This window comes from Apteryx mantelli, chromosome 3 (genome assembly GCF_036417845.1).
Source record: "Apteryx mantelli isolate bAptMan1 chromosome 3, bAptMan1.hap1, whole genome shotgun sequence".
In the NCBI taxonomy this organism is placed as follows: Eukaryota; Metazoa; Chordata; class Aves; order Apterygiformes; family Apterygidae; genus Apteryx; species Apteryx mantelli.
Genome location: NC_089980.1, coordinates 66,892,158 through 66,913,699, shown reverse-complemented (window position 1 = coordinate 66,913,699; position 21,542 = coordinate 66,892,158). Strand labels below are relative to the sequence as shown.

The window sequence follows — 21,542 nt, the reverse complement described above, 5'->3', positions numbered from 1 at the left end:
ATTAGTTAAATGCATTTTCCTTTACTGCACAATTCCTCTAATTATTATGGAAACATACAAAGAGAAGAAGGGCCATAAACACACAAAATCAGAGAAGCAGTAAATAAAAAACAAAACAAAACACATTTTAAATGACAACATCCATGACATCTCTCTCCTAAATAGATTTATTTAAAATGAAGTAGCTAGTTGGGATTTAGTGAATCCGAATATTTTAGCAAATAAAAGTGTAAGCTGTGCATTTAGCTTTCCATTGTAGAGTGTAAGAATTGGCTATTATACCACAAATTCTGATCCTTCTGACTTTAAATTTCAGGAGGTTGCTTTTAGTAAAACAAACAAAACCCCTATCAAACAATACACCTTGTAGTAACAAACATAAAGCAGAAATATGTCCAGGTGTTACCCTTTTAACAAACTTTTTTTTTTTTAATTAGATGCTTGAATATGCTAAAGGCTGCAGCACTGTTGCTTCTTGACAATATTTCACCAGTTCTTGTTTCCCATCTCTACTATTGATTATATTTACATTTCCACTTCAGTGTACAAATATGTCTTTCATGGAAAGCACGTACTACTACCTTCATCGTTCTGTTCACTCCATTATTTCTAAGGACTGACTTGCTGTGCTTATTGTGGGGAGGGGTTTCTTTAAGAATGCTTAAATAATAAGGGAGGATTTACAGAGATTTTACACACTAAATTTCACAATGCATACATGCAATTCATGACCTTTCTAATCACGCTCTTTTTCCAGAGCTTTAAAAAACAAATACCAGCAAGTTCAGTCTTTAGTTCTCTGGTACTTGGTTGGCAACTGAACAGTTAAGTATTAAAATTTTACATACTTCTGCGTCTGTTTTTAAAAAGGGAAAAAAGGAAGAAGTTGCAAAACATCTGTAATTTTTCATGTGTTTGAAACTCCTTGAAAAAGCAAAAGCAATATCCCCAGAAGAGGACGCTGTATATAACCTCAAATGAAAATAACGTGTAAAAAAAAAAAAAGCAGAATCATTTCTGATGTGATACTCTAACGTTCCCTCATAAACACCTTATTTTTAGAAGTTTATGCTTTTTTTGTCTGCTTCAACCTAGACACCAACGTACCAAATTCCAGCATGGAAAGTTACATATTTTATTAATACAAGTTTTTAGAAATACTACTTCTTTCAGTTCAGTGTTTCACAAAGCCAGCACTTCAGTTCAAAAAACAGCATTCAAGTTTCTTCAGATTTTTTTTTTTTTTTTTAACGTAAGGGTCATTAACCATGGCTTGGATATGCAGTTACTGTATTTAAAGATACTTCATTAAATGAACTCACAATAATAAACTGTTCTTAAACCAGCCCAGCTGTTCTGCTTGTCAACCAAAATGGCATGCTACAAATATTTATGAAATTTCATGGTTTTCCATACTGCCCGTGTCTCATGTTCAGGGACTTTGTTTTGCTTTTTAAAATAAAATGTATTGACAAAGTATAAGAAAGATGTAACAGTAGTACTCTGGTATTTGGGAAAAATATCTGCTCCACTAGAAACAAGGAAGAGATACAGCAGTATAGCTCAGGAATTGTTAGGACATTTTTGAGAATGATTAATTAAAATGCACAACGAGCAACAGATTGAAAATTTTCTTTGTCAAAACATCTGCATGAAGAATAACATATTAACATCACAGACAAACTCACTACAAAGAAAATTTAGCTGCATCTACACTAATTAGACAAACGATAGCTTAATGTACTTCTGCACATCAATAAAGACATGTGCTGTGTCCCTTCAAAGAAATGATAACTTGTACTATGAGCCAGATGCAGTTCTTGCAAAATGTAGTATAGAAGCAATTGTGCTACACTGAAAATTCAATTCTAGAAGAATTATTAAATAAGAAAACCCTCAAACTATCAACCTGTGCAACCCTATAAAAAAATTTCTTTAGAAAAGCAGATTAACCTTTAATTACCAACAATAAAAGGAAATTAAAAAATAGAGAACCTTTGAGAAAAAAGACTCAGCATGTGATAAGCTCATTAAACATCAAGTTTAATCAAAACCCTATTGTAAACAGCAGTAGGATATCTCCTCCCCTACTAACTGATTCAAATCACGTACAGTCTTCCCCAGGGTCAGCTCCTAACAGAGCTGGACTTCCACAGGCTTTGTTGTTGATGTGTATTGTAACAATAAAGTATTTTGCAGGAATAAACCCTGTATTTGTGGAATATATTCACTAGCTCCAGTAAATTATAAAAAAGAGCAAATAAATAATTATTAATATAGTGAAATAAAAAAGAATTAGCAGCTTTCTAAAGACACACATCAATTCAAGGGAAATTCCATGATGAAAAATAATTATCTTTAGGAAATGTAATGTATATTTTTTTAATTTTGTACTGCCACCTTATCTTACACAAAAGACACATCTCTATGCAAAAACAGCAGTGCAAGATTTTTTTTTTTTTTTTTAATTCTCAGCTCCTCTCAATATTATTATCTTTCCAGAAATCCCAACTAGTTTAGGGTGCCAGCTCTAATACTTCAGTGGCTCATCCACCACTTTCTTAAATAAAATGTAGAGAGTTCAACAGATATAGCATCAAGTTTTTGACATTACAGGCTGGGATCCTCCTGAGACACACACACATACACGAATGTTTTGCTTCATTATAATTAAAACAGTTTTAGAGTAACAGCTTCATTTCTTTCATGCAAATACTTCTGCAACTTCTAAATGATGCCCACTTCTACTTCTCTTTCAATTTCACTTAAGTTTAGTTTGAAAGATATTGTATTGAATCATCTTTTGATTAACATACAATAGCATAATCAATGTGGCTACTATTGTTGCTTTTTTTTTCCAGCTACTAAGTTATATTCTGGTACTTCCAAAAAAAAAAAAAAGTACAATTAGCATCTTCTTCAAATTTATAAACCTTGTATCCTTGTATCGCAAGTACCACGTCAAACGTCCAAGTAGAAGTGGCAAGAAATTTCAAAATCTCAACAACCTACGGTTTGGACTTTGATAGAGTATTTAAGACGGACCTTTTAACTCCAAGCACACTAGCAGGAAACCTGTAATAAGTGAAACAATACTTTGGAGAGTGAAAGGCGCATTCCAGCACGCACAGCCCAGCTCACCACACCCTCGCCTCCCCACCGCCCGGCTAAGTAATAAAACGGCTGCAGCATAAAGTCCCCAGATGCCACACACAAAAGCAGGCGCTCATCAGCGGAGTGCAAAAATGCGTATGCTCACGTTTGAGCAATGCCACGCTTCCTTACCCATGATGGTTATGGTCCCCAGCATTTTTAAATTACACTAATAATAAGAAACTTCCTTCTCACAGTGTGAGGCTCCGTATATTTAGTGCTGTCTTGAGCAGCCTCGGCGACGAGAGCGAGCCAAGAGCCGAAGAGCCGCCGCGATGCCGGGGCGCGCCGCCCGTCCCTACGCGCTGAAGCCGGGCTTCAGCAGCCGCTCGGGCTGGACCAGTCCCTCCACAGCTGCTTGCTGCACAACTCAGGGAGCAAAAAGCAACTTCAGGGTGCACGTGATGCTCTTTAACGAGGGAATCCCTCCCCTCGACTCGCCTCGCCAGCACCAACTGCCGGCTAGCAGACCTCATGCCGAGGCGCCGGGACCGTTTGCAGGCTGCAGAAATACAATGTAACCATTCCCATTCTCTTTCCATCATTTCTCTCTGGAAATTACACTAATTCTACTTTAAAGTATTCGCCTTCCAACTTGCACTTCAAGTACGTCTTTTTTTAAAAGAGAGGAAACGTCAGCTTTGCAGGAAGATATAACCACTTTCTAAACAACAGACCACTTTATTTCAAACTTTTGGAACATCTTTTTCAAGCAGTTTGACACAGAATAATCAGACCAAATTGATATTTCAATAGATGCTATTTAAAAGCCATAGGTAGTTTACTCTTTACTATAGTAAAACCTCATAAACAAAAAACATATTGAACACTTTTGTTTCCCCATAATGGATCACTTGCTCCTTTGCCTACTAATAGCCATAACATTTTTTTAATTGGAAATCTCTACAACCTAATTACTTATACAAATCGTCTCAAATTCTGCTGTCAAGAGGTTCAGACAGGTATTACTCCGGATACTTGTATTATAGGAACATAACACTCCAACAGCTCTCACTGTTAGTGAAAGAAGACACAATATGATAAAAAAAACCAAAACGTAAAGTGTCAGCATCTGATATATGTGACCTTCTATTATGATAATGATGTTACTATAGATTACGTGGGATATCTCCAAAGTCTGATAATCTGGGAGCCGGGGGAATCTATACAGATCTGACAATACACAGACATTTGGGCCAGCCGAACAGAGCCTTTGTCTGTGCACTATGCCTCTGATCACCAGCTTCAAGGTAGTTTTCAGTTAATTTAATCTGACAGTGGCAACTTTCATGAGTCTGGATCATCTCTCTCAAATAGTCTTCCAAATATGAAAGTCAAATAATGACTCAGCCAAAGAAGGACAGAAAAAAAATCCAAAACAACAAAAAATACCTTAGTCATATAACATTCTTTCACTGTAAATAATCCTCTGTATTGCTTACATGTCATGATGCTTTATTTCCGATTTTAAAGACCTTGCAAACAAAAGGAGATAAAGAATGAGCAGGGAACATTAAGAAATGTGGAGCTAACATGATTTATTTCTCTTGAAGCGTGGAACATTTCCTCACTTTAGCTTCTTTATTCATTTGTCCAAGGATATATGGACCAGACTTCATAAGGTCCAGAGAAATAGATATGAACAATGATGAGTATCTGAATGGAGTTTTCACTTGAAGAACTAGCTTTTTAATGCTTGACCAGACAGTTTTTATTTTCCTGTCTGGATGGTGTCATTTGCAGTTATTGTTACCAGGAAATAAACACTGCATTGCCTCCATAAAGGCCACTTTTACTTTGAGAGCCCATCTCCAGGATTGTTTTCACTTTCATAAAAATTATGCTACCATATAGGCTTGGTTCCACTGACAGCAATAAAATCCTGATTGAAACAGCAACATCGCACAACCACACAAAGAGATGACATTAAAGAAACTGAAGACTTTTCAAGCAATTTACTTAAGTACAAATTCCTAATGCTATCTATGTTCATCAAGCAAAAGCATCACGCATTTGGTCACATACAATTCTTTTCTTTCGAGGGGAGCTTCCCAACTCTTCTTCATTATACAGTCTAGGAACACAATTTCTGTATAACTAAAGCTACAGTCCACAATTATATGGATTGTTCACAATCCTGATTGAATTCAACAAAATCACTTTGGCTATCAACTCGAAATCCATGCCCTTTTAAAGACCATCTCATATTACTGGATCCAAAAGATGAATACTGACATGAAATCTTCTGACTCTACTTCGAACCATCAGGTATTTTCTCCTCTTTCATGACTTCGTTTACCGATTATCCTCTCTCAGAATATCCTTATCCATAAAAAGTAAAATTTTAAGAGGAACAGCATTTACCGTCAGTGAAAGACAAAACCTGTTTGCATCAGGTTTTATAGTGCCAAGAGTCTCTATCAACATGATAAAAAAGAAAATGTAAAGGGTCAGCATAAAATATAGGCAACCTTCTACTGGGATAATAATGTTATGGCAATTAATCTGAAGATGTGGCAAAGGATTGCCTTTACTAGAATTCCAAACCCAAAGTACAATAAGGGTTATACAATTGCCTTAAGCTGAAAAGTGTGGCCCATCCTACCTTTTCCCCATCCCTCCCCTGCTCTCCCATGTTAGCATTAGTTCTCCCACCAAAAAAATCAGTGTGCAGCTGGATCAGTGAAGCTGACCTCCCTCACTGCACAGCTGCGCAACTGCCTCCAGCAGCACAAGGAAGGGGGCAGGAACCAAAGGCTGAAAAGGGCAGGAAAGGCGGGTTGCCCTTTTGTGCAGAAGAACGAACAGCATAATTATTATGGTACAGCTGGGAAAGAAAGAGGTTCCCAGGGCAGGACAGACCGCGGTGCCTCCAAGGAGAAAGAAATTTTGTGATCAAAACCCAAGTCTGATTACAAGCTGTATGAAAGAGAACCATAATCAAAACAGAGTCAATGGATCACCAGACTGTCCCTTCCTGTGAGGTCAGGATAGTTTCTTAACACTAATACCACCAATGAATGAATACAAAAGGATTTCTGCCCTATGAAGGAAGAGATAAGCCAATACAGCATAAACTCCTAATATAAGGAGTGGAAATTGAGTCTTTCCTTTAGGTGAATGGTCAAGACATTGGCAGCAAGCCATCAGGGGCACTGCAGATTTGCACTAAGGGAAAAGAGCCGCACCTGAGGCAGAACGTATAGTATCCTGCACCATCTACAGTTTCAGTCTGCAACTGATTTATTAGCTCTACTGTGCTATAAAGAAAATGTGTCCCAAAGAAAGTGTGTCCTAGTAAACACCTTAGAAGTACTGAACTTGAGCAACCAGGAGATCACTTGAGTAAACTATCTGTTCACTAGGAAATGGCTAACTGATTCTTATTTCAACTTCTCATCCCACTTAGCACCCATGCCTCTATGAAGTGTCCACTGAACACAGGTTTTTACTTACCAGTAGGTACACCTCCTTCTGCCTGCAGTACGGGTGGCTCCTGAAGGGGTGAAGCCCCCTCTGGCTGCTCTCCATTCAGTTCCTGATGTGTTGCAACACCTTCTGGCTGATGTGGTTCCTGCAGTGGGACATCAAGCTCCAAATTGTCTTCACTGATGTCAGATACTGGTAAATTTGCATCTAAAACCTGCATGGTCAAGTATTAGATACAGGATGGAAGGAAAGGAGAAAGAGTGGGGAAAAAAGGTAATGTCAGTATTAGGCCAATCGTCCTGCACAGAGCATTGTTCATTTATACTCATTTTATATATATACGGGCATTTGGGGAAATAAACACTTCTATGCTTCAGTGTAGTACTGCCCTTTTTCAAAATTATTAACTTTAATAAATCGTCAAAGTACTTCTGTGAGAAAAAACAACAATTATAATCTGGGGCTATTTTATTGTTCTCCTGCATGAAACACATGGAAGAATCTACTCTCACAGACAATGGCCTATAACCTTGTGTAAAAATACATTTCTAACATTTACAATCACGAAGGAAAATTTCAGAATGATGTGAATCTAGCTGATGAAAAGATATTTTTTCATTCTTCAAAATGTCTGAAACAATTGCTCTCATATGTGCATGAATCCTGTCCACACTAAAGCCTTTGAGGTTGTTCCTCTGCTGATGTATTTATTTCTCTTACTATCATAAACTGTACAATTAAAAAGCAACGGAACTATTCATCAGAGAAAGCTGAACACATATATAAACCCCAAGAAGAAATTCACTGAGGCTGGGATTAAAACTAGAATTTGGGGGCCTCAGTTATGAGGTAGAGCTTGTTCTTATAATGAAAAGTGAACTTTGTTTTAAATATAATAGTACAGAGTACTCCCAACCTATTGCATTTTTTCCTAAATTTGTCAATATATGAACTTTAAAATAAATATAAAAACCTATTTTTTGGAAAAATTACATGTTTATGCTTATCAAATTCAAGGGAAGACATTCATGTTTTATATGAACTGCTTTTACCCAGTATTTTTACAAGTAAAATCTAGAGCAGCTATAATAGAAGAACTGCAAAGGAGGCAGGGGGAATTCTTTTACAGCTTCCACATTTGATACAATTTTAATTACTTCCAGGATTTTTTTATGGCCTGCCATACAACAAGGGAGATACTTTTAAAATAATAAAAATATGTTTCTAAAGTTTAGAATGTGTTGTCGTCATTTAAAATACTTTCTTACCCTTTAATTATTTGTTTAATTAACTAGCTCTCCAACTGACTGTATTCTCTTCCAACAGAAGCCATTTCAACTAATTAACCACATCTCCAATCTCCATTTCTGAAGTGCAAGTTTAAAAGTTCCTCTGGTAGAACAGCAAATCTTAATTACATATCATTTTCTTATTACTCAGCCATACTCCCAAAATACTGGCACTGAATATCTGTTCATTAAGTGTAGGAACCACTGATACATCCCATCTTTTAATGTAATGTAACATCCAAATGTTTGAAGCACCAAACCAGGATAAGAAAAATGCCATGTTCCTGATGATTCTCCTCCCAAAACCACTAAGACAAGTTTCTGAATGGAGGGACCTATTTATTAACTTATATTAGCAATTATCCTGCTGCAATGGAATTTCAAATCAACATACAGAGTGCTGGACAAAAGGCTTCCCTCTTATTGTTCAACTACCTTTTCATGTGCCAGACCAGACCTGCAAAAAGCACTGTGTCCCCACTTCCCTAGGCAAAGAAGTGTGCATTAGGGTTCCCAATTTTCAGTTCAGAAGCCCTTAATTAAGCCAAATTGTTTCCACCTGGTGTTGCCGCGCTCCTCAAAGCCGCCTTTCATGGCCACATAATCCACCTCACGAAAAAGGACACCATCCTGTGCTACTGCCAATACCACAGATGGAATAATTTGGCTTCAGAGTTTTCACATGCTGAGACCAGATATTAAATAGAAGAAATACAGAATGGCTCAACACTCAGATTACATTCCCGCTTCTCACATCATCCTTTTCATAAATCTAAAACACAGGAACTCAGAAGAAATAAAAATGCCACACTACTGAACAAAGGGATATAAACTCCGAGAAGTTCTTCTGCTATTGGACACAGCATCAATTCAATGGTGATAACCAGTCAAAGACTAACACTAGATAAACACAGAAAATACCAATCTAATTTTTGAAGTGCTTTGAGATTCTCTGATACTAGTTTATAAAAGCACAGATTTTTTTTTAATAATGATTTTTCCTCATTCATCTTAGTAAGATGGCTGCTAAGTCCTGCAAACACAAGAACAACCTTAAGTTTACATGTGTCCTGCTGGCTCAAATGGGACTTAGCTATCTGAAGATAAATTTGTGGATGAATATTTCAGGATCACATCCTCAGAACTAGCACGAAATATCTTCGCACTCATCTTATTCAAAAATTTTCTTGCCTTTCTTTTCAAACTTCTCCCAGTTGACATACCATTTTTAAGCTACATTTACATGTATAGACATATGTACACCCAAAGGCTACCATTTGTGTAAGTAAGTGCCCAGTATGGATCTGTGGACTCTATAAGGAACCAGGGTGCATAGGAATTAGGTACCTCAACACAGTACACCTTGCCTCCTTTTTAAATTGAGCCCTCAGTGTTATGACAAAATATTAACTATGGTAATTCCCTTCCCCAGTGCTGAATTTTCTACAGTTGCGATGCATTCAGGTAGACAGTGACTACATATCATCCTGAAGATAACTGACCAAAATTCAGAAGTCTCTGAATCTAGCAGATAACACTTTAGATTTGTAAAATGCTAAGATTTCTTCCAGTATGAAGAACACTACTAAATGTAAGATTATAAGCAGTCTTTACTGTCAGCTGGTATTCTTATAATCCCTGTTCACTCTGTATGTAAATTAAGTTCTGAAAGCAGGACACATCATTCACAACTGAGTAGAAACATAAACATATGAAGAACTTGGCATTTTCAAAGTTGACCAGATCTTCAGTATAACCCTCCTCTTCCAGAGGACAGTGACCTTTTTACCCCATTCAGTTAAAAGAATTTGACGTGATTCTTGGCTACAGGAGAGCAAATTTAGATTTTCAAATCAAGTGGTCTACATTAAATAATGGAATAGATTATAAAAACTATGAAAACAACAGTATTCACAAATTAAAAAGAATACAAAGGAGACAAAAATATGCATCTTACAGACGTTTTGTAACATGAAGGGGCACACAACAGCGTAATTAGTTTTCAAAAGAAGTTTTCTGTTCTAAGTTGCTGAGGATCTTTATGAGGGTCAGTGCAGTCTGTCCCACTGCATTAGGTCTTGAGAAAAACTAATTTCAATTTTCACTCACATTAACTGCTTCATTTCTCTGAAGGGATATCAACCGCAATTTAGACCAATTATGTCTAATTTAGTAAGCGGCGTTCTTAATTCCATTGAGAATAGTTATAAAGCTTAGACAAATATAAATTCAAAGTTTAGAGAGATTTTAGAAAACTTTAAAGACAAAATTAACAGTATTAGGAATCTCATTATTCAGCTCTGTGTATTTATCTACAGGTACTGAGACATACTACAGTTGGTACATTTATCAGGTTTCTGAGGCACATATTCAAGGCTCTCCTTGGATTATGAAATAATTTATGAATGCATTGCCTCATAAATGCAGGTGAAAATGAAGAGAACTGGTTTTCCAGTTCCCTCCTTTTTCTGCTTATTCATTCTCAAACCAAAGGACTTTCAGTGATGCAGCACTTTTGTTTCTGCCATGTCACTATTACACAGCATGTTCATATTCTCTAAAATTTTCCCTCATACACACCTCAAAGGGTGAAGTAAAGCACTGATATACAACTAGAGAGATTAAAATGCATACTAGTTATTGCACAAGCCATTCGGTAGCCAACAGCAGCTTCTGCTCCATTCTATATGGCGTTAAGTTCAACTGTTAAACTTCACTGAATACATAGAAAATTGCAAATGTATAAAGAAAACAAATATAAAGAATCACGCCAGATATGAATGGCTAGCAAGTCCCTGCTCTCTTACTGTACATTAGAGCCTATTTCATCCCTTACTCTCGATGGGCTAGCAGCACCTAGCTTCCCCCGCTGGTAATCACCACCATTCCCAACATTCCTTGTACCAGACCCAAATCATTCCAGGGATTCCTCCTACCAGGCCCAAACGCACCAGAGTTAATTTTGCCTCGTTCTGTTAATCCTTCTACACTGATTCTATATTAGATTACCAAAACAGCCAGATCCAGCTGCCTGAACAACTGAGCAAACTAATGTGAAGGTCTCTAATATTTTTGCTCAAGTTTGATTTTGAAATGTCAGGAAAGCTTACAGCACTGCTGGTCAGCCCAGGAGGTCAGCTCCTAACACATGCTGCTTCATTAAAAAGCTCTTGAAACACCAACATTTTGAAAAAAATGAATTTAGATCATTTCAACTCTTTGTTCACAGCAGTTTGTCTTGTTTTGCATTAGCTAAGGCACTGCAGGTTCCAGGGGCATTACAGATTCCAGGTGGAGATAAAATAAGGCCCTTATTCTGCAAGGCACATGAGTGCATACTCAATTTCAGTACCTTATTTCTGGGCAGTCTCCTGCAGACAAATTCAAGAGCCTTCTCCTCACCTCTCACTACTCTTTTGTCCTGACCCTCAGCCTGACTTAGTAGTGATATCTCCTTATGGACGACTGCCTCAAAATCCACGCGGCCGAAACAAAACTGTTAGTCTTTACTCCCAAATCATCTCTAACACCTCTTTTTGCAATCTGTGAAGGAACTGCTACCCTGCAGCCTGCCATTCTAGTCCACACCCTAAGCCTGTTCCAACCTGAGCCCCTTCCTAGGTCTTACACCTTTCCAACCTTTCCAAGTAACAATTCTAAGGCACGACCTTACCTAACCGTTCACATTGGTACCACTTATCCAGACCCTAAGGATTCTGTATCTTTTAAAACAAGGACAGAGCACAAATCAAGTTATTCTTGTTTCACTAACTAAAAACATGGCTTGCACTTCCAACCAGGAGACTTTCAAAGACCACATCACTCCTCTCTGCATCTCTTTAGCTTCTCTGTCACATCAAACATAAGCTAATTGCCTTTGCTTTCAAAAGTTCCTGGACATTTCCTCATATTTCATACATTATTATGGGGTTATTTCACACTTTCAGTGGATCCATGGCACCCATTTCCTTTGTGTATTTTTTCAATTGAGCATTTTTATGTTTTCTCCCAAGCCACAAAGCTATGGGAGGAACTCTGAACATTACCACAAAACCATGTCATTACCTTCCCTTAAAAGCCTAAGGAGAAGTACTCAAAGAGCAGCAGTGCTGCGCTAGGAGTATTCCTACAGCCTGCTCGCATTATTCATACCAAATATCTCAAACTTGAGTGGTTTTTAACTTGGGCTGTTAGAGACGCAGTTTAGGAACTTTCCTCCGGTACTTGATTAAGCTTAATTTTACAATCACTAATGTAGGACATGCTTATATTTTCAGGCTGACTCAGCTCTGTCACCAGAACACAGTTGTTTAAACAGCAGATGTAAGTCTGTCACAGCTGTTATTTGTCAGGCATTCAAACAATAAGGCATTCTGACATCTCAGCTGGTAACCTCTTTAGAAGAGATGGTTCCAAATATTTACTGTCTAGCAGACACTTGCTCTCATTACAACACAGGTAGTGTAATCAAGTTACTACTCCAGAAAATAGTTTGAACGATTCACTAGTCTGGAGTAGGGACCCCTGCACATGAGCAAGCCAGGAATTCACCACGCTCAAAATTTTAAAGCCATCAACCCCAGCAAAAAGTTACCTTTGCCAGACCTCTACTTTGCTGCGAGAATACCTCACTAGGCTGCCAGTTTTTTCTGGACTCTATCTTTAAAACTTTCCCTACACAGTTTCAGGTAGCTGTTCCAACACAGCATTCTGCCTTCTCAGTAGGGCTGCAAAAATAAACTTGTAATGAAATTGGTACCTTGGATTATTAAATAAAATATAAATGTGGGTTTTGATCAAAAGAACCTAACTGTTTTAGCCGAAATGCTGACAGAACACCACAGATCTCCTTGCGCTGCCCAAGTGGCCTGCAGTTCCTCTCCACCCCCGCAAGAGGGCACCCCTCTGAGGGCAGCAAACTGGTGTCGTCTTCCACTTTTTCTTTGCAGCTGGGCATGAGAAGGGGAAGTTGGGCGGGAGGCACATCATTGCTATAAGCAGAGGACAAGCTCACAAGAGGACTGAACCAGTCTAATGGTTTGCTGCCACCCAGTTCCCTGCCTACTCCTGGTCACAAGGTCCTGCCTGCTCCCTTGCACCTGCTGCTTCTATTGTCCAAGCCCCAGAAGCCCATATGTCTTGCTAAATAGGCAGAAAACTATCTTGCCAAAGAAACTGAAGAGTTTTTGACTGGGTTAACTCACTGAATGAGCTCGCCAAGTATCATGGGTGGCACAGAGGAAGCCACAGGTACGCGCAGCCCAGGCTGCAGCATATCTCAGGAGTGCGGGACCCATACTGTTAAGCACCTCAAAGCTTTTCTTAGTCTGGGACACCTGAGTTTTTTGTTTGCTCCCCTCTTTGAGACTAAAAAAATTCTGTTCCCACTCTTTTAGTGCTATTATTATTGAAATCTCTTAAATCCTTCTCAGGCCAAATGTCAGTTCTGTGTGCTACTCAGGACAGTCTGACGGGGAGATTTCACAAGCAGACGTGATCCAGCAGCTCATGGCTACTGGTAGGGAAAGCGTTTCATTTCCCCTCCTCCCCTGCAAACCTGGCCACACGCTACAGATGCGTGCCTTGCCCTGGCTCTGGGTCTCATCAGGGCTTTGTATGAGCCACTTCAACTCACTCAAACTTCAGGCAACTGAGCCAGCAAAAAAAAAATACAATCTGCTGTTTCTTGAAGGGTTAGTGAGGTAAACTGGCTCATGGAAGGGTAAGGTGAGCACCAGATACTGTGCAAGGTGCAGGAGAGGACTGCATCATCAGGGGCAGGACAGGGAGAGGGACAGGGGAGGAAAGGAATAAAGGAGGAAGATATTGCTGCTGAAAGAGTAATTAACTAGATGGATGAACCTTCCATGGAGCCACAGCCTCTTGCATTGGTTTCGACAAGGCTTTGGGTGTTGCTTCGCAGACACAATGGATTCAGTTCAGACATGCGAAGGGATCAGCACCTCCAGCTCTCTGTCGCACTCCTCTCCAGAGGTGGCTTCCCACACCAGGGACGGCCACACGAGATAAAGAATAGCTCCTCACCCTCCCCAAGTCCAGGCCTAGTCTATCACAGCAACAACAGCACCAGTTTCAAGTCCCACGAACACGCTGGGTTGTAAATGCTGGAGCTGCTTGATGTGCGATTCAGCAGCAGCCTGTGAAAGGACCGGATGGCCTGCCGAGGTGCTAACCCCCAAGGCCGGGTTTGACCTGCAGCGTGTGCAAGCCAACACCCACGGGCTCCAAAATCCTGCTGGGATTCTAGCCCCAGGGGTTTCCTGGGTCTCACACCTCCTAGGCTGCTGAAGTGAGCAACACAGAGTCGTACACTCCCCGCTCTAACACTCAGGAAAAACTCATACCCAGCCAAAGAGTCAACAACAGTCAATAGCAAAATGACTCGAAGGCTACAAATTTGGCCCTTTCTCGAAGAAAGGGCAAATAGGTTTTCACCTGGTAGAAAATAGAATCCAATTTACATTATGAAGGAAACTTGATCAAGTATTCTGAGGAATTTTAAGTGACAAAAAAAAGTGTAACTGCTGCGAGATTTTATAATATTAGAATAGTCGCCTGGGGAATTTGTCTGCAATTGAATTGCCAAGGCTCACTCAAGTTGGATTACATTAAAACCAGTTTCCAAAGTTTGCTTTCTAAGAGAGGGGATGGTGATACATGTTTCAATTGGAAACATGTAAGAGAGAAGACCATCCTTTAAAACATACCCACTGTATTCTCTACAAACAAATTAACTCTTTTATAGTTTTCTTGGGGGGCACAGCATGATCTGGTCATTTTCTAGATTCAAAGGGCTGAAAGGAATAACCATGAAAAATTGTTTCATGAATCAGCATAGCACTACCTTATTGTGGTAAGAACAGAATAAGTGGGATACAAAAAAACCCTATAACTAAACTTTGTTAAAAATTACATTATACTACATAAAAAGGAAAATAAGACAGGACTAGTTGTTTGAGAAAAAAACAGCAGAACACACCTTTTAGCAGTTAAATGCTAGAAGACCTTTAAACAGTCCTATTTAAATAACAAGATTAAATCTATTAATTACAAAGCATTTTTCCTAAGGAGTAGAAGGCATAAAACAGCATCAGTGGTATTATCTTTTTTTGTCTTAGTTCCTGTAACCGGATAAATATGATTATGAATGTTATGCCCCTTCTTGAAACTCATATTACCTTCCCTTAGAAGCAAAGAATCATGGTAGTCAAATGCTTATCCTGCGTAAATTCACTGGTGTCTAAATTTCAGTATCTGAAATCTAAAATTGTTAAACAATTGCTAAATACTTTGTTAACCAAAACTGACTCCTGATGCTTATTTGGTTAAAAATGAAGTAAAACAAATCTCAGTTAATTTAAAGTTTCATTCTCAATGTGGTTTTCAAATCTGTCAAAACATGCACAAGGAGGTCTAGTGGAAGCCAGGAACTATGGGAAATTCAACTTGAAAGTTAAATCTGAACCACAAGGTCAAAGAAACAAAGTCAAAACCAGTTCTCGAGCTTTAACATACCCACACATCAGCGTACAGAAACTTCTGAATATCCCTACTTGGAAGACCGGAGCTCTGAAGAATCTAAAGAACGGGATCTTGGTATAATGTAATATTATTTCCCGCCTAACAAACTAACGTCTAAACTCAAAGCAATGCTATGTAAACATGTAAATGCATATAACCTCCCTTTCAGTTCCAGAATCCCCTAAACACGCCTATTCCAGAGGGATAAATGGGTTCATTCATAATCTATTTTTAAACAGCAGACATGTTTTAAAAGAATTTCTTTCAATTCTTCAACGTCTTGATTAAACATAACATACCTAAAGCTGTTCTGTTCTGTACTGGCGGAGAGTAGCTAATTACTTCTTTCTCCCCCCCTCTGCAGTATTATATCAAGGAGCACGAAAACCATCATTGCAGGATAAAACGAGACCATTATAGCCAACTTCTCTGCCTGTTTCACACCGCTTTTGTTCTTTGGACGTGGTCCGGGGGGGGGGGAGGGGGTGAGTGCCTCCCGCGGATGCTGCAATTCAGGTGAATTTGAGGGTTGATTTTTTTCTTGGGGGGGGGGGGGGGGGTTGGATATTGAGGCAGGAGCCGAGTTGAGGAAACTTGTCAGCGCAGGGAAGGCTTCCCTGCCGCAAAGGCCACGCACCGACTGGCTCGGCCGCGCCTCCCACCTGCATCCTCGGGAGAGGGGGGGAGGAAAAAAAGGGGGGGGGGGGGAAGGAAAAAAAAAAAAAAAAAAGAAAGCGGCTGCGGAGAGCAGCAGCTGCAGGAGCCCTGGGTACCAGGGCGAGCCCGCGGCAGGACCGCAGTCAGGAGATCTCCTGGCACGGGCGCTGCAGGGTGCGGCCCGTCCGCCCGCCCCGCGGGGCCGCACACAAAAGCGGCGCGGCGCGCCCCGCCGCCCCGCGCCGCCCCTCGCCCCGCCGCCCCCTCCCCGCCGCCGCCGCCGCCGCCGGGAGTTTTATGACTGCGGCGCTGGCCGTGGCGTAGTCCCGGCCCCCGGTGGCCGCCGCCCCCGCCCGCCGGGGCCGGTGCCGGTGCCCGCGGCAGGTGCCCGCCGGGGCGGCAGCAAAGTTTCCCCGGGCGGCGGGTGCCGCGGGGCGCCGCCGCCGCCCCCTCGCCTCCCCCGGCCGCCGCCCGGGCCGCGCTGCCCCTGCCTTACCTTGGCGGGCTCCGGTGGCGGGGGCTCGGCGGCGCCGCGGGGGGGCTCGGCGGCGGTGGCGGGGTCGGGCGGCTCGGAGGAGCTGCCGGCGCCCATGGCGCTGCCCCGCGGCCGTGCGGAGCGGCCGGGGGGGGCTCGCAACGGGGCGGCGGCGGGAGCGCGGGCGGGCAGTGCGGGAGCCCGGCTTTCTGCAAACTCCTCTAGGGCGAGGGGAGGGAAAAAAACAGCGAGCGCACGAGAGAGAGGAAAAAATCACCTCCTCCCCTTGTCCCCCGCCCGTCTCTCCCTCTTGCTCCATCACATGAGCAGAGCCCCAGACACGCCTTGCAGCATCAAACCGGGCTGATAAGGAGCGGCCAAGGCGGGCAGCGCCCTGCCGCCACCGCCGGCCCCGCCGCGCCCCGGCCGGTCCCCTCGGGGCGCCGCCGCCGCTGCGGCTGCCGCGGGGGGGCGGCCCCACCGCCGGCCCCTGGGGCCTCCCCGGCCTCCCCTCGGCGGGCCGCGCCTTGACTAAGCGTTTCTTCCCTTCGCCGGGGCCGGGGCCGCGCGGCTGCCTTCCGCCGGCGCCCTCGGGGGCTCCCCCCGCGCCGGGGGCTGCGCACCCGCCGGGCGCCCCCCGCGCCGGCCCCTGGCTGCGGGCCCCGGGGCGCAGCTCCGGCCCGAGCCCCCGGGGCGGTGGGGTTGCCAGAGCTGGGCCTACGTGCAAGCAGCCAGAGGCAAGTCCAGATTTTGGCCGATACACAAAAGGAGGGTCGTAGGACAAATTCGGGGGGGGGGGGAATAACGCCCCCCCTTTTTTTGTCATGCAGGACAGGTTCTCTTGTGTTAATTCATGCCAGATTAAATGGTAAAAGCAAAACAAGAAACATGGCATTTTCTCTCCTGACCCTAAACACACACAGCTTCCTTTCCCATGCCACAGGAGTGGGACCAACATGTGAAACACAGGAGCATGCTCTTACCCAGTACTTTGCAAAAGTATCAACAGGGAAATGCCACACACATTAAAATAAACTAGCCACAATGTGCCAAATGGGTTGCTGGGTGCAGTCACTGTTTTTTTTATTTCTTCACCGTAACTATAATTTTTTTTTTTCTAAATGTATAAAGCTATCCATCCTCTAAGAAACTCATAGTTTAAATCATATGTGATCTAAAGAGTTCAGAGTTCAAATCAGATACCATGTACCAAACAACCATATACCATTTGCTTTAGAAAAATTAAAGCAATCTTCACCCATCAAAGCAGTGGTTCAGTCAGAAAAAGTATTCTTTTAAAAATGCATACTACAAATAGCCTGATCTCTGCACATAGGTCAATCTTTTCTCCAAAACAATCAGGACATATCAAGTCACTAAGTGGAAAAGCCACTGCAGCAATTCCCTTTAGTTAATATGAGAATCTATCAGACTCTTTAACATTCAGTAGAACAAAACCGCTGTTGTGGATTATTTACATGGAATCAACATCTCTCTCTTTCAACTTAGTATCTCATTGTCAGATTAACTTTTATTTCCTATATATGTGTGACACAGCAGGAACACATTTTCCTAAAGCATCAATTTATTTGCCCACCAATTTTCTTAATCTTAATTATTTTTTCCTCTTCTCCAGGAAATGAGTGTCGTAGCACTTGTTTTACAGAAGGATGGTAAAAGTAAGAAAGAAATAAAAATCCATTGTGTGGTGAGCTGGTTCACAGAGGTGGAAATGAAAACTAAAAAAAAAAGGTAGTTAACCCTCAGTTTGGGCTGGCTGAAGCTGCCTGGGAGCTGCCCTCAGAAGGGCAGGGTGCTGGAGTCCTCCATAGAGGGCCGCTTGGGGATACGCGCTGGCTCCCACCCAGCCTTTGAGGCCAGGCACACAGAGCCCTTCCCTCTACTTCTGGTGCTAATGTAGTGTGTCCGGACAGTAGCTACAGATGTACTCTAGATTGGGCCTATGAGACCATTTCTGCAGTAAAATATTAATAACTATATGTAAGTGATGGCGAATCAGGCCATAGTAACTGACAAAATGCCCAGGATTTCTCTGTGAAGCAGGACTGCTTTACAGTGCATGTTTTTCTTTCTCTCTGTTGCTGGCTGAAGCTCATTCTCCAGTTCTGTGTCGCAGTGTCTCTCCCTTTACAATGGAACGCATGTACGCGACAGTCACCCAGAGCTGGTGATGCTTCACAGCCACCACGTACGTGTGTAAATTGTTCGTGAAGAGACAGGTTAACGGGCGAAGGCAAGCCTTCCTCAGAATGAGGTGCCTGGCAGGGAGAGAGGGGAAGGAGTCCCTAGACTGTTAAGTCTAAGCTTTCAATAGTGTGCTAACAGAGTCTGTAGAAGAACTCCCAGATAACCAGCCTATCCTCCTGGATCCCTTATCAGCCAGCACCCACAAAAAAGGGAGCTAGCAACCCTTTCCAGCAGCCATGGTTTTGGCGAGGGAGGGCCACGAGTCAGCAGCACGCGGAGCAGCCAGGAACGGCACTCATTGCAGGAGAGAGGAGTTCAGGGCTTTGCAAGGGAGCGGCTCAAGAAGGGAAATGCAATATAATTCAAGATCTGGGCCATATCATTTCTCTTTTCATTGCCTGTTGACCACAAAATGCTTTCCTTGCAAGCAGCTAGAACATGGCCTCCTTTCTCCCATCTAAAATTGCTCTTTAGCCCTTTTGCTCATGCCCCACTGCAGGAAAGCTGCTGGGCCTGCCCTGTAGCTCACTACATAATCTAGTGCTGGGCTTTCTGCTACATGGACCAGCGGTCTGATAGCATGGTTGCAAACACTGCAGCTGAATGTGAGCCCCCTCCAAAACCCGTACATGGATCATTTTGTTGAATGCATTTGAATGCAGATTTCTTCCTTTTCACTGGAACTCTCTGGCTGCATCTATATTGCTAAATAAAATGTGCTGGGGACTGCTTTTTGGCTTCAAGGTTGAGCACTGCAGCATGGTTTGTGTACACAAGCCTAAATTCCCTCCCCCTCCAAAAAGCAAGTGCGCAAACAAGAGGCACAGACAGCCATGGGCCAGTGGCCCAGCCCTGTTTAATCACTAGTATGGGCACAGTTTCTGTGTCCTACCTCACTGCATATATCAGTGTTCTTTCCTTTTTTTCTGCTTTTGTTGTTGTTGTTGTTGTTTTTTCCTCTGGCCCAGAGGCTGGTCAGGTCTCTTTTAGCTTCTCATGATGCTCTGTACCCTGTCTATACAGAAGGAATCATGACACATGACAGCTCTGATCCTGGCATGTGTCGGCCCATGTTTCTCTGTCTTCTTTGTATGCGCTGGGCAGAACTGTTATTGTCCAGACCCTTGCGCTGAATGGTGCAACTGCCTTTTGCTATGTGGAGGTTTTTCTCAGGCACAAAGTCTGCTTCCCTTGAGAGCCTTTCCAGTAAGGTGGAATCATATGTATTTCAGATGGTCCTCTTCCTAAAATCATCAAAAGTTGGCACTGATATAAGAATATTCAAGCTACTGACAGAAGTATGCATGCTTAAGTTTCAGGAAGAAACCAAGGAAGTCAAAAGGATAATAATTAAAGTGCTACTGGCATGTTAAGGAGACCTATTTCCAAAAAAAAGTCTCTGAGAAAACTACTAATAGGTCCAAGCACAGACCTTCAGAATGGCTGGAAAATCATTTAGCTTCCTAGTTAGCATATAAATGCTTTAAACTTCTTTGAAACCTGGATAAGTTTCATGATGAGATTTGAAACTCAGAGTCTGTGGACAAGGCTCAATTTACTCACTTAAAAATTTATTTTTAAATATTAAATTTTTGCAGATGCTGGTGTGTTTGTAAAGTTGACATGAACCACACCAGGTCACCTCGACCAGTGCTGGTGACCTTTTTTCCCCTACATGTTTTGCGCCATTTGCTATTTTACCTTGTCCGCTCCTTATGGCTTTGACCTCGACAGTCTCTGCAAGCGCTGCTGCCCACAAGCCCACGCAGGTCCTTTGCCGCTGCCGCCTGCCCAGGCTGCACCCAAGGAGCCGCGGCAGCGAGGGGGTCGTGGGAGGGCTGCTGTGCCTGCTGCGGGGACGACGCTGCCTGCCCAGGCTGGCCTCCGAGCCACGGGCTCCCCATGTCAGATCGAGACCATCTGTGCACGGGTCTGTGCACGACAACAGCGACTGGAAGTACTGGCAGCTGCCCGGAGCCCTGTTTACACTAACACTCCTACTGCTTTTATCAGCAGCTCCTGCACAGGGATATTTTTGGCATAAAAGCTAAGTGGAAACATATCATATAAGTGTTCTTGAAAGGGGAAGCTCTCTAGAACGTACCTTAGATCTGGTTAGAGAGTGCAGCGCTGTGGCTTCAATGCAGCTGTGTTTAGCAGCTATGGTCAGCTTTGTGCCCCCCACTTTTGGCCAGTTGTCACAGGAAATCTCGGGATGCTGTTACAAATAAATATGTATACCTAAGAAGCCAATATGTACATGCCACCAAATAGAAAATATTGATGATAAGTGTAAATGGAAGAAAATTGCAATAATATCCATGTAAAAATAGATTGCTTGCAAGCAGTATTGATAAGGTCATAGGAAGAAACAATGAGAAAGGAATAAAATTTGCAAAATTAGCTCGGAGGAAACCCTTTCATTAGTTCCTAGGAGCTAACATACCCCAGAAAATCACACGGATATACAAAATGATCAGAACCTCTAAATCCAATATGCTCACATCACAGATGTGATCTGTATCAGAAAAGAGCTATCAATGAATAAAGGCTCGTGTACATATCTGTGCAATTTAGAAAATAATGTTAATAGCAGAAGTGGATTTTCAGTTTTGAATGTGAAGATGATTTAAGTAAAGGCCTTACTTTTGAATAAACTATGTGTCATCCAGTGCCTATTTGTACTTTATGGCAGGTCCAGATACTGTAATTTGACATCCTGGAGGCATACTGGGAAAGGTAGACCCAGTATGTAGCTTAGTTTTTCTCCTCGTCATTTCCTCACTTAC

The 21,542-nt window shown here is 42.2% G+C and overlaps 1 protein-coding gene across 3 annotated transcripts in view; it reads right to left on the bottom strand.

Moving 5' to 3' along the window:
* AKAP12 (A-kinase anchoring protein 12) overlaps positions 1-16,662 on the bottom strand; it is a 31,104-nt gene extending 14,442 nt beyond the window's left edge. Inside the window, exons 1-2 of one of the 3 annotated variants that reach the window (XM_067293568.1) lie at positions 16,567-16,662; positions 6,610-6,796 (exon numbers count right to left, since the gene is read on the bottom strand). In XM_067293568.1, the coding sequence (XP_067149669.1) occupies positions 6,610-6,796; positions 16,567-16,662 (283 nt within the window). The other 2 variants (XM_067293570.1, XM_067293569.1) reach the window with 2 other exon arrangements.
* Positions 16,663-21,542: the final 4,880 nt, after the last annotated feature.